The following is an 11,363-nucleotide window of genomic DNA, read 5'->3' on the forward strand; positions in this document are numbered from 1 at the left end:
TCAAAAGCATGTTGTAGCTCAGATGAAAGGCACTTCATACAAAGAAATTGGAGTCAGATAATATTTGCAGGACAAACATTTCATGAATAATAATCCGGCATATATAGAACTTGGCAATCCAAATGAATTATGATTTTTGTGATACTACTGGTAATTGGATATATAAATAAAAAGGCACACTATGTCAAGTCAAAGTGCAGTGAGATCGGTAGATTATTCTCCCCACTTAACAATAACTCAAAGTACCACCACCACACAAGCAATATAGATGGATACCTGTTCAAACTATCAGCATTCCCTTTAAGCATCATCTTGGCAGTTGAAGGTTCAAGCTTCTCATCCACCATCAGAATACATATTCCACGGTCATCAATACCTCGACGACCAGCACGACCACTCATTTGTATATACTCTCCACTAGAAATCCATCGAAACTTATCTCCGTCAAACTTACGAACGTTTGTAAACACAACGGTCTTTGCAGGCATGTTCAAACCAATGCTAAAGGTCTCTGTTGCAAATAAGCACTGAAGAATTTTCATTCAATTTGGCATTCTCGCGTAATAATCAGTCTTCATGACTCATAAACATTAAATAAAAAGTGGCATGTACAAATGGTGTACTCAAAGTTGATCAACCATGTAAAGAAATCTATATTCCCTCCGTATTTAATTAATTGCTCTACTTCTCTGGACACGGAGTTTGAGTTTTAGAAGGAATAGAAGAAAAACATCAATTTATGATTGAAGTGACGTTGAATAATAAAACAAAATCTAAGGTGTTGTTTGGTTGACGTGGGAATTTAATTCCCATAGGAATTAATACTTCATGGGTAGTTAATTCCTTAATAAAATTCCTAGGAATTTCTTAAATGTGTTGGGTTGGCAATAAGGGAAATTGAAATTCCCATGAATTCCCACTTCCCCCATTTTTTCTTTTTTATGTCAACCAAACAACTACCCATTTTATCAATTCCCATGAATTCCTAATTCCCCCATTTTATAATGTCAACCAAACAAGGCCTAAAAAAGCAAAAGTGGGTTATTGGGTATAAGTGGGGAGGAGAGAGAATATGAAAATTATTAGAATATGATATAAGGGGACCACTAATGGGGAGGAAAATAGTAAAATATTGTTAAAAGTTCCAAAAAAAGGAAATGTAGCAATTATTTAAATACGGCCGCAAATGGAAAGTGGAGCAACTAATTAACTAATTAAATACGAAGGGAGTACATACTAATATCCAATTCGAGTTCAAAAATCTAAACACACGTAGAGTTCTCTTTAAAACCCTTATAGGATCTTTTAGACAATACTTGCACACATAATCACCAAGTTCAACAAAACGATAATAGCCCATTAGACTCTACATGATCACAATTCATATATGGCATGATGTGTGCCATTATACCTTGATAAGCCCTTCTTGAAATAGAATTTCAATTACTTCCTTCAGAATTGGAAGCAAGCCAGAATGATGAACTCCTATCCCACGTTTTAAGAGAGGTATCAGGTTTGTAACCTACAGAACATCAAAAACCTAAGAGTTACACAACAGTTTAAAGCACGAGTATAAGAGTATTACGAATTAAAAATGTAGACAAAACATAGCAGTGGTGTGGGGAAGAAGAGTATTTGGGAAATTTAGGCACTTGTATAGTATTTCCACCGTTTATTTTAATCGCAACATTGAGGATTTCATGCTCACCAATGCACATTTTATAGCTTAAATATCGTAAGTTGTATTGTAATAAAAATTACAAAAAGCTGATATTATGAAAGTGTATTTCAAGACGAATCTAACAAGATCCTACATGACTATACTTTTTCCACGATAAAAGGAGTGTGCAAATAGTGTAAAATTCCAAATGTTGCGATTAAAAATACGGAGTAAGGCCTTGTAGTTCAACCTTATTTTTACTTATTTCAGAAAAAATAAGTTCAGATCCAGAAATAAGTTTAGATCAGATCATCGTTTTATGTGTAGTTTTTTATCGCTAAATATCTTTAATTTTGTAATGAAAATAATTATGAAAATCATATATTAATAAAATACACATTATTACGAATCTAACAAGACCCCACTTGATATATTTTTTCGGTATAGATTGTCGTATATTTAAGGTCAAAGTTTGGTCAAATCTGACATTCAGACTAGATCAGATAAGAAAAAATAAGGTGAACCAAACAAGCCCTAAGTATATGATATCCCTCATTATACAAAATAGAGCTCGTTCACTGCATCTGAGAAAGAAAAATGCTATTGCATGTATTAAGGACTTAGTTTACATAAAGTATCCTTCTCACATAGACGTGTTAAACACATTTATTGGTTCAGGTTTGGGCTAGTCAATCTAAATTTATGGGCTAAATATGGGCTATATGTTCATTTCTATACCAAGTCAGGCCAAGTTCTAGGGCTAGGTTCAAATTTTACAATTTTTTCAAAAACAAAGGTTGAACCGAGTCAGAAGCTTTATATTCAGGTTTTAATTCCAATCTAAGATATGCAAGTTGAAGTTTTTCCAATTCACTTCATGGATAAAACTTGCCAAATTGAAGCGTCAAATATATCCTCTATAGTTGTTTGTCTACCTCTTGTTCTTGTTGAACACTTGAAGATTGTCACAAATAAATTTGATAAAAAATGCCAACCACAAGGCTTAGCAACCAATGTAAACAAATATTAGCAAGACTATAAGGGCAAACTAAGGCACAATTCTTCCTAATAAAAAATAAGCAACAGTAACATTAGCTTTAGTAAAGCAGAAAACAGCAATTGAATATTAAAGACAAAAAAAGAAAGTTCCAAAATCTTGCTTAATGCACACCTTTGCTGAAGCAAATTGAGTTACCCAAGGGATGATCACCCAATGAGCAGGAAAGATTTTTATACCTATGTTCGAGATCATTTAATGTACATCTTTCCTTAAGTCTCACGATTACCATCTAACAGTCTTGACCACAAAAATTATACAGATTTTCCTTCTTCTAACCCCACTAAAGAAGTATAATACATTCAAGTAAATGCAAACAACACATTCACAATTGCAAAACTCGTTTTAAATATGCAAGGTGTGGTGATAATAGATGTCTGAACTCTGAAGCTTAGGCATAAGGTGAAAGATGGATAGACAAGACTCGACCTCACAAAGCATACATCTATTTTATATATGTATATTTTTTTAATCCTTACATTAATTCAGATGAGAAACTAGTTTCTTCATATTTATGTATCACAATGCCATATTTCATATTATATATTGAAGGGAAAAAAAAAATCATAAAGAGATTAGATCCCATACAATATAAGAGATAAGTCATCAAGACACAAATAGATGCGCATTTTTTTGTTCATTCTTCCCTCAAAGACGAGTACTCTTTAAAGACTCAGAAGTACTATATAAAGAATTGAAATAACTAAACAACAGATATGTAGTAACCTGAGGGAGCTTCTTGTCATCATCAGACAACATGTCCATAGCACTCCAGAAAATAGTTTCTATGTTCATCTTTTCATCATCCCCATTCAAATCCATCTTTGCCATCTAAAAGACAACAAAAGAGCAAAGACTGAAGAACACAAATAGATAAGTAAAGTGAAATAGAAGAGTATCTCTAGCATTAAAAGAGTAAAAGCAACAGTGAGCACAAAATCAATAACCAATTAAAAACTATTAAATAAACACATGTTTGAAATTCCAATAAATCCAAAGCCGCCAATAATGTTTCTAGGTAGCAAACACAGCCATAAAAAGAGGTCATAAGTTTTGACAAAAGTGACCCAACATCCCAAGCTAAATTTAGCATAAGATCAAAATATATACAAGGTAGTATTTTAAATTAGAACCTACAAGCAGTCAAGTTCAATCCCAATATACTGAAGAGGATGATAAGTAATACGGCTTCCTTACCTGCATGGCTAGAAATTCACACTCTCTTTTGCTGAAGCTAAACAATATAACAGGATCATACTGACGCTGTATAAGCATTTTCACCAGCTTGAAGATATCACTTTCTTCTCCCAACTTACCAACGACCACATCTTTTTGCCACTTCCCATTCTCTCTCTTCTTTTCACCCTCAGCAGCAGGGGCAAGGGCATTCAAGGCTTTCTGGAAACTATCTTCACGAAATTTAGCCTTCTCATCCACCACCAAGTACAGGCCTTTTCCACCTGAAGGAAATATATAATGTTGTAGCGGTGTTGGCCGATAATCTGTAAATACAATATGACATGGCTGCTGGTGAACCTGCATCAGCAATACTACATTTAGCCATCGTGAACTTATTGTGGAAGATTCAACATCACAAGAATATTTTAACGAACTACACTATGTGGCATAATCACATTTAGCTATAGCTCAAACATTCAATCACATAGTAGACCTTCATTACTCTACAAAACATGGATCTAAGAAGTCCAGATTACCCAGAAATTATTGGAGTATGTCAGGTGAATGAATAAGACGAAGATAAATAAAGATATTTATTTAGATTTGTGACAAGAATTTTTCACCTTTGATTCAAAATGAAGAGAGTATCCAGAGTAATAAAAGTTTAACAAACGCAGTCAATATTCAAAACTTTTGATGTTTCATTTAAAAATAGGAATTTTTTTTACTTCTACCACCCTTAAAAAACCCGGTTTTGGATTAAACTACATTGAATAACTTTTTTTTTTTTTTTTTTTTGATATTTTAGCATCTTTACAAAACATTTTTATTTTATTTTCCCATCACTTAAAAGATTCCATTCATGAATCCATTGGTGGCAAAATAAAAATAAAAACATTTTTTAAAGGTGGTAAGTCACAAAATTGATATTAAAGTACAACTGAATAAATTTTACTTCGTATATTGTATTTAACCACCTCCATTATCCATGAATCCATTAACTAGTGGAAAAACCAAAGTAAAATAATTATTTTAAGCTGGTAAGATACACAAATTAATATATAAGTAAGGAAAGGGATGAAACAGCATTTATCAATTTAATCTCCATGAAATGTCACTAATGATCAATATCCTATCTGACCCAAAAAACATTGTCCAATAGAAAGTTAGTAACTTGGTTTTAATGTTAGTGTCCAGACCAAGAGAGAAACTGACCATATATATATATAAGCCTAAATCATTGTGCAATATGATATTTAAACTCCATTACCAAAATGGAGGAATAATAACGACCAAATTCACATAGAAAACTAAGACCAAACACAAAAACAATAATAAAAAAAAAAAATAAAAAATAAAACATTGAGGATCACAAAGATCATCAAAATAGAGGCAGATATTTCACCTTAGCAACCCAATCCGCAAACTCCTTAGCATTAGGTACAGTTGCTGATAGGAATACAAACCGAGAGTTCTTTGGAGCCATCACTATGCTCTCTTCCCATACCACACCTCGTTCCTTATCACGCATATAGTGAACCTCATCAAATATTGCCCATGCAACCTCTCTTGCAATTTCAGATCCTCTATACTGCATACTTCGCCAGATTTCTGTTGTCATCACCTGCACATTGACGTAATTTAGAAACTTATGATAAAATATCATAGACAAGAAGCATATAACTGCCACACGTAACCAACAACAACTTACCAAGCAAGAAGCATTAGGATCAATTGTGACATCTCCTGTCATCAAACCAACATCTGAAAATTCTTCTTTGAATTCTCGGTATTTCTGGTTGCTAAGAGCCTTGATAGGGGAAGTATATATCACCCTTTGCTTGTTCCGCAACGACATAGCAATTGCATACGAAGCCACCACTGTTTTTCCAGCTGAGGTATGAGCTGACACCTAATATGAAGAATAAGTCAATACGCTGTAACTCAAATTTTAACAGAAAACAATCATTAAAGATATAGGGGGAACCTCCAACTAAAATAGCAAGTGTAATACTAACAATAGGTCGTAATACTAGTGGAAGATTAAAGTTTCAACAGGAATTCACCTGAAATATAAAAATGTCAACCTAATCTGAGATAAAACGAAACATTTATCAAAATTTTAAAGTAGCACACCCTCTGTGTCAGATCGGATATTGTCCTCCTTTCCTATCTATCTAATTGTATAAATTTGTCTTAATATTTCATTTTTTATCAATGCTTATAATACAATGTTCTACTAAAATTTATACTTATTAGTTTGTTCCGCTGTTTTAACTCTTTTAAGTGCGTTAAAAATCAGCTAAGATTAATGTTGTGAAATGAAGGGAGAGAAAAAGGACCTCCAATTCGAATAAGTGACAAAGAAAGATAAAAAACTATTACAAAGGGATTATCATGAAATGATCTTACAAAGGGGCAATTTTTGTTCACAAAGTGGTATGAGCTTGGAATCAAGTATGAAATAAAGATGGTATGAACTATGGAGTTGTAACTTGATAATTAACATTGTGCTGGGTTAGATTAAAAAGTTATGAATATTATTATTATTATTATTATTATTATTATTATTATTATTATTATTATTATTATCATTATTATTATATCTCAAAAACATACAAAGTTATACAACCTATAGAAAATTAGTGGGAAGCCGAGATACAATCTGGGCCCCCACTCCTCTAGCTATAGAAAAGCCGATCCCAGTAAAGATATGAGTTGCAGCACGCGCCCTGCGCCCCAATATCCTGAGTTTTCGAGAACTTCTGGAATTATTTTCAAATGGAATTTACAAAACATAACATATTCCTCATCAGCCTGAAGACCATGAACAGCATTCCTATTTGTCGAAAATTTCAAACCTTGTCAACATTAATTCTGAAAGGATAAGAATGCAATTGTGTTGTTTCAATACTTGTTTCTTTCTACATAAGAAGTTAAGATCATTTTTAGCAATGTGGTAAGCATATGCATTGCCTCTACATCCGCCCTCAGACAAATTGATGTTTTACTAAACATCCGTAAACTTTTTGATTCCCATCCCCCCCTTTTATACATCTGACCTTGCTTATTGCTTTGATAAATTGAATTATAAAACTCGAAAAGAGTATGTATATGATATATGGATGACATTAAGACCCCTTTGGAGATATTCTACTCCATAATCTATATAATCAGGAATTTCAATTTATACAACAATAATAAACTACATATAGGCTCCAAATATCTAAACCTTAACAAAGTACTATGTCACAATCAACAGGAGAGTGCAAGTTTAGCACCTCACTCTAATGAAGCACTTCATAATATAATATCAAATTATCATTCTAACGTACTTGACATAATAATCAAACGAACAATTCGCAAATACCCCAGAACAATTTAACAAAATCCTAGAAAAATTCAGCAATAACCCAAAAAAATTCAACAAAATCCCAGAAAAATTCAGCAAAAACCCAGAAAAAATGAGGCAAGAAATATTACCATAACAGACTCGCAATTCTCAAGGCACTTGATAGCTTCAGACTGAAAAGGGTCAAGGGAGAAGGGGAATTCCTTGGCAGGGGTAGAGGTTGAAGAGTTAGTAGAAGAAGGAGGGACATAGCCTTGAGGGTATGAAACGTCATGGAAGCAAGCAATAGTATTGTTATCTTCTCTCATCATTTTAAGGGGTGGTGGTTTAGACTCCATTGTTGAGTTTTCTTCTTCTATTGATTTCCTCTTAGCAGAGCTCATTGAGGAGTTTGTTATGGCGGCACACAGAAGAGAGGGTGGAGAATGGAGGCGCCGAGTTATAGGGGCTGCGCCTGTTTCAGGTTGGACCCAATTTGTTTGTCAACCAAAGGGTATTTGGGATCACACATATCTAGGGCGGCAAACGATTCGAGTCGAGTTGAGTTTTTACTTGTTCAAACTAAGCCTGATAAAGATTTCAAGTGTTCAACATGTTCGAGCTTGAACGAGCTTCATAATTTTGTGTTCGAGCTTTGTTCATTAAGGTTTTGCCTTGTTCAAGCTCTCCTTTAGCTCGTTCGTTTGTGATTCGAGCTCAAGCTTAAACAAGCTCTAATTTGAATGAGATAAAACGTGAACGATCTCAATCAAGCTAATGTTAATCAATTTTGAAAAATTATAAGTATACTCTAGTCAGAAAAGTTTTTTGATGATATTCATCATAACAACAAGATAGGAACTAATTGAGTAATTGATATTATAAATGAGAAATTTGAGCAAATATACTATTCACTTTCTTAAAAACAATACTCCATATATTTTAATTTAATATGATGTTATTAACATGGCTAATTGATTATAATTGATTTGGTTCCATATTAAAATTGTACTATTTTAAAAATAATTAAAACAATGAAATTAATTGTTTCGAGCTTGAACAAGTTATAAATGAGCATATGAATGATCATTCGTACGAGTTATTAACGAGCCATGAACGAGTGTTTGTGAACATTAAATGATGACTATTCAATTCATTGTCAATTAGGACTTGCTCTAGCCTCTTTAGGGGTTATAACTTCCTTGGTCGCCCAACACATGTACTCTTTACCTGCTTATGCGTTCATAACACGAGACTTTACTACTCAAGTTGCCTTATATACGCATCACCAATACATTGCAGGATTCATTATGACAGGAGCTTTTGCTCATGGAGCTATATTTTTCATTAGAGATTACAATCCGGAACAGAATGAAGATAATGTATTGGCAAGAATGTTAGACCATAAAGAAGCTATCATATCCCATTTAAGTTGGGCCAGCCTCTTTTTAGGGTTCCATACCTTGGGTCTTTATGTTCATAATGTTGTCATGCTTGCTTTCGGTACTCCAGAAAAACAAATTTTGATCAAACCCATATTTGCTCAATGGATACAATCTGCTCATGGGAAAACTTCATATGGGTTCGATGTACTTTTATCCTCAACAAGTGGCCCGGCATTCAATGCGGGGCGAAGTATATGGTTGCCTGGTTGGTTAAATGCTGTTAATGAGAGTAGTAATTCCCTATTCTTAACAATAAGGCCGGGAGACTTTTAGGTTCATCATGCTATTGCTTTAGGTTTACATACGACTACATTGATCTTACTAAAAGGTGCTTTAGATGCACACGGTTCAAAGTTAATGCCAGATAAAAAGGATTTAGGTTATAGTTTTCCTTGTGATGGTCCCGGACGAGGAGGTACTTGTGATATTTCGGCTTGGGACGCATTTTATTTGGCAGTTTTCTGGATGTTAAATACCATTGGGTGGGTTACCTTTTATTGGCATTGGAAGCACATCACGTTATGGCAGGGTAATGTTTCACAATTAAATGAATCTTCCACTTATTTGATGGGATGGTTAAGAGATTATCTATGGTTAGACTCCTCACAACTTATAAATGGATATAATCCATTTGGTTTGAATAGTTTATCGGTTTGGGCGTGGATGTTCTTATTTGGGCATCTTGTTTGGGCTACGGGATTTATGTTCTTAATTTCGTGGCATGGATATTGGCAGCAGTTGATTGAAACTTTAGCATGGGCTCATGAACGCACACCTTTGGCCAATTTGATTCGATGGAGAGATAAACCAGTGGCTCTTTCCATTATACAAGCAAGATTAGTTAGATTAGCTCACTTTTCCGTAGGTTATATATTCACATATGCGGCTTTCTTGATTGCCTCTACATCGGGTAAATTTGGTTAATTTTTGTGTTGTCTTCACGAGAATATCATTTCTTTGGATGGAGAAGGCAAACCCCTTTCTTATACACTTTTACATCTAGGATCCGACTTGTATCATTGATACTAATAGGAACTGAACCATTATGGCAAGGAAAAGTTTGATTCAGCACGGGAGAAGAAGAGGAAGAATTTGGAACAAAAATATCATTTGATTCATCGATCCTCAAAAGAAGAAATAAGCAAAGTAGCATCATTGAGTGATAAATGGGAAATTCATGGAAAGTTACATTCTCTACCACGTAATAGTGCACCTACACGTCTCCATCGACGTTGTTTTTTGACCGGAAGACCGAGAGCTAACTATCGAGACTTTGGGTTATCAGGACATATCCTTCGTGAAATGGTTCATACATGTTTGTTGCCAAGGGCAACAAGATTGAGTTGGTAAGCATAATAAAATATTTTCATTTCTATGATCATCATCGATTGTAGATAGACCCTTTACCATTCTGTACAAATGGGGTATTCTATTTGTACAGATAAGGTAGAGGGCACATTCCTTTTTTATTTGTCCATTCGTTCCCAACTTTTTTTTGACGCGGGGTAGAGCAGTTTGGTAGCTCGCAAGGCTCATAACCTTGAGGTCACGGGTTCAAATCCTGTCTCCGCAAAATTTGAATTTTGTCCAAAATTTTAGGTTTGAATCTGTTAACTAGTAAATTAACTAAATAAAATACTACTAAATAAATATTGAAATTCATATTTATTCGGTTTTTTTTTTGGGGAAGTGAGAAAATAAAAGAATGCGAAGGATAGAATCACTACACTATCGGGATCGACTATAACTATAACCAAATTCTTTATCATAGTAAATAAATTTACTTTCCCTTGAGCGGATAGCGGGAATCGAACCCGCATCTTCTCCTTGGCAAAGAGAAATTTTACCATTCAACTATATCCGCATTTTTTCCTTCTTGAGAAGGAATATGTCCCTGCATATACATAGATATATAATATATGTCTCGATGATATTTGTGTAGAGTTGGACCAGATACTCTCTTTAGGTCGATTCCGATTAAATTCTTAATTTCTTTATTTATTTGATTCACTTCATTGAATTTGAAGAAATTTTGGTTTGACCCCTCCCTCTAATTTTGTTGTTTTCGTTATTTGTTTTGTTTGCCTTTTGGGGAACTTTTTAATTTTTTTGTTATATTGATTAAATTTTACTATGTCTCACAACCCGAAAGAATTCAAATTCGGGGGAGGGGTCATTTTTGGATCTGGAACAAATAGGTTCAAGAGATTAGAGAATTAAGCATACCCACCAGAAAGACTAATCCAATCCATAATGATGAACCGGAAAATACAAAATTTTTGTTACTTGACCAACCGTCGGGAGAAGCAAATACAACGGGTACGCTAATTAATAAGATTGATGAAGTAGCAATTAATGCAAAAACAGCCAATTGAAAAGCTATAGTCATACGTATAATCCTCCAAGCTATCAACAAACAAACTATATACCATTTGATCCCTTTATCAGTCATTGTACTATAAAGTAATAAATGTATCACGGAGGGATTTTAGACTATTACCACGAATTCATTGATTCTATATAATATCACTTATTACCGCTTTATTCAAAGATGGAACTGCTGGGAAATTATTAATTAATAATTAAATACTTAAATGGGCATGATAGATCATTTATATATAATATACAGATAACTGGATCACCCTATCAACTTACACCTAAAATTTTTCGACAATTTTGGATGGTATCAGC

At 33.9% G+C, this 11,363-nt stretch overlaps 1 protein-coding gene and 2 non-coding genes across 3 annotated transcripts in view; 1 reads left to right on the plus strand and 2 right to left on the minus strand.

The window, feature by feature from the left end:
- The window catches only part of LOC145562441 (DExH-box ATP-dependent RNA helicase DExH9-like), a 16,150-nt gene extending 8,392 nt beyond the window's left edge, over window positions 1–7,758 (minus strand). Inside the window, exons 1-8 of the mRNA XM_081622724.1 lie at window positions 7,380–7,758; window positions 5,608–5,808; window positions 5,302–5,520; window positions 3,915–4,253; window positions 3,444–3,548; window positions 1,412–1,522; window positions 277–527; window positions 1–32 (exon numbers count right to left, since the gene is read on the minus strand). The exon at window positions 1–32 is cut by the window's left edge and continues 92 nt beyond it. Coding sequence (XP_081478850.1) covers window positions 1–32; window positions 277–527; window positions 1,412–1,522; window positions 3,444–3,548; window positions 3,915–4,253; window positions 5,302–5,520; window positions 5,608–5,808; window positions 7,380–7,631 — 1,510 coding nt within the window. The 5' untranslated portion in view covers window positions 7,632–7,758. The remainder of the gene's footprint in view (window positions 33–276; window positions 528–1,411; window positions 1,523–3,443; window positions 3,549–3,914; window positions 4,254–5,301; window positions 5,521–5,607; window positions 5,809–7,379) is intronic.
- Window positions 7,759–10,171: 2,413 nt separating this feature from the next.
- On the plus strand, window positions 10,172–10,245 carry TRNAM-CAU (transfer RNA methionine (anticodon CAU)). Its single transcript has one exon. It is a non-coding gene; the product is annotated as a tRNA-Met (tRNA).
- Window positions 10,246–10,465: 220 nt separating this feature from the next.
- Window positions 10,466–10,536, minus strand: TRNAG-GCC (transfer RNA glycine (anticodon GCC)). Its single transcript has one exon. It is a non-coding gene; the product is annotated as a tRNA-Gly (tRNA).
- Window positions 10,537–11,363: the final 827 nt, after the last annotated feature.

The sequence above is a fragment of the Chenopodium album genome, chromosome 10 (genome assembly GCF_948465745.1).
Source record: "Chenopodium album chromosome 10, dcCheAlbu1.1, whole genome shotgun sequence".
NCBI lineage: Eukaryota > Viridiplantae > Streptophyta > Magnoliopsida > Caryophyllales > Amaranthaceae > Chenopodium > Chenopodium album.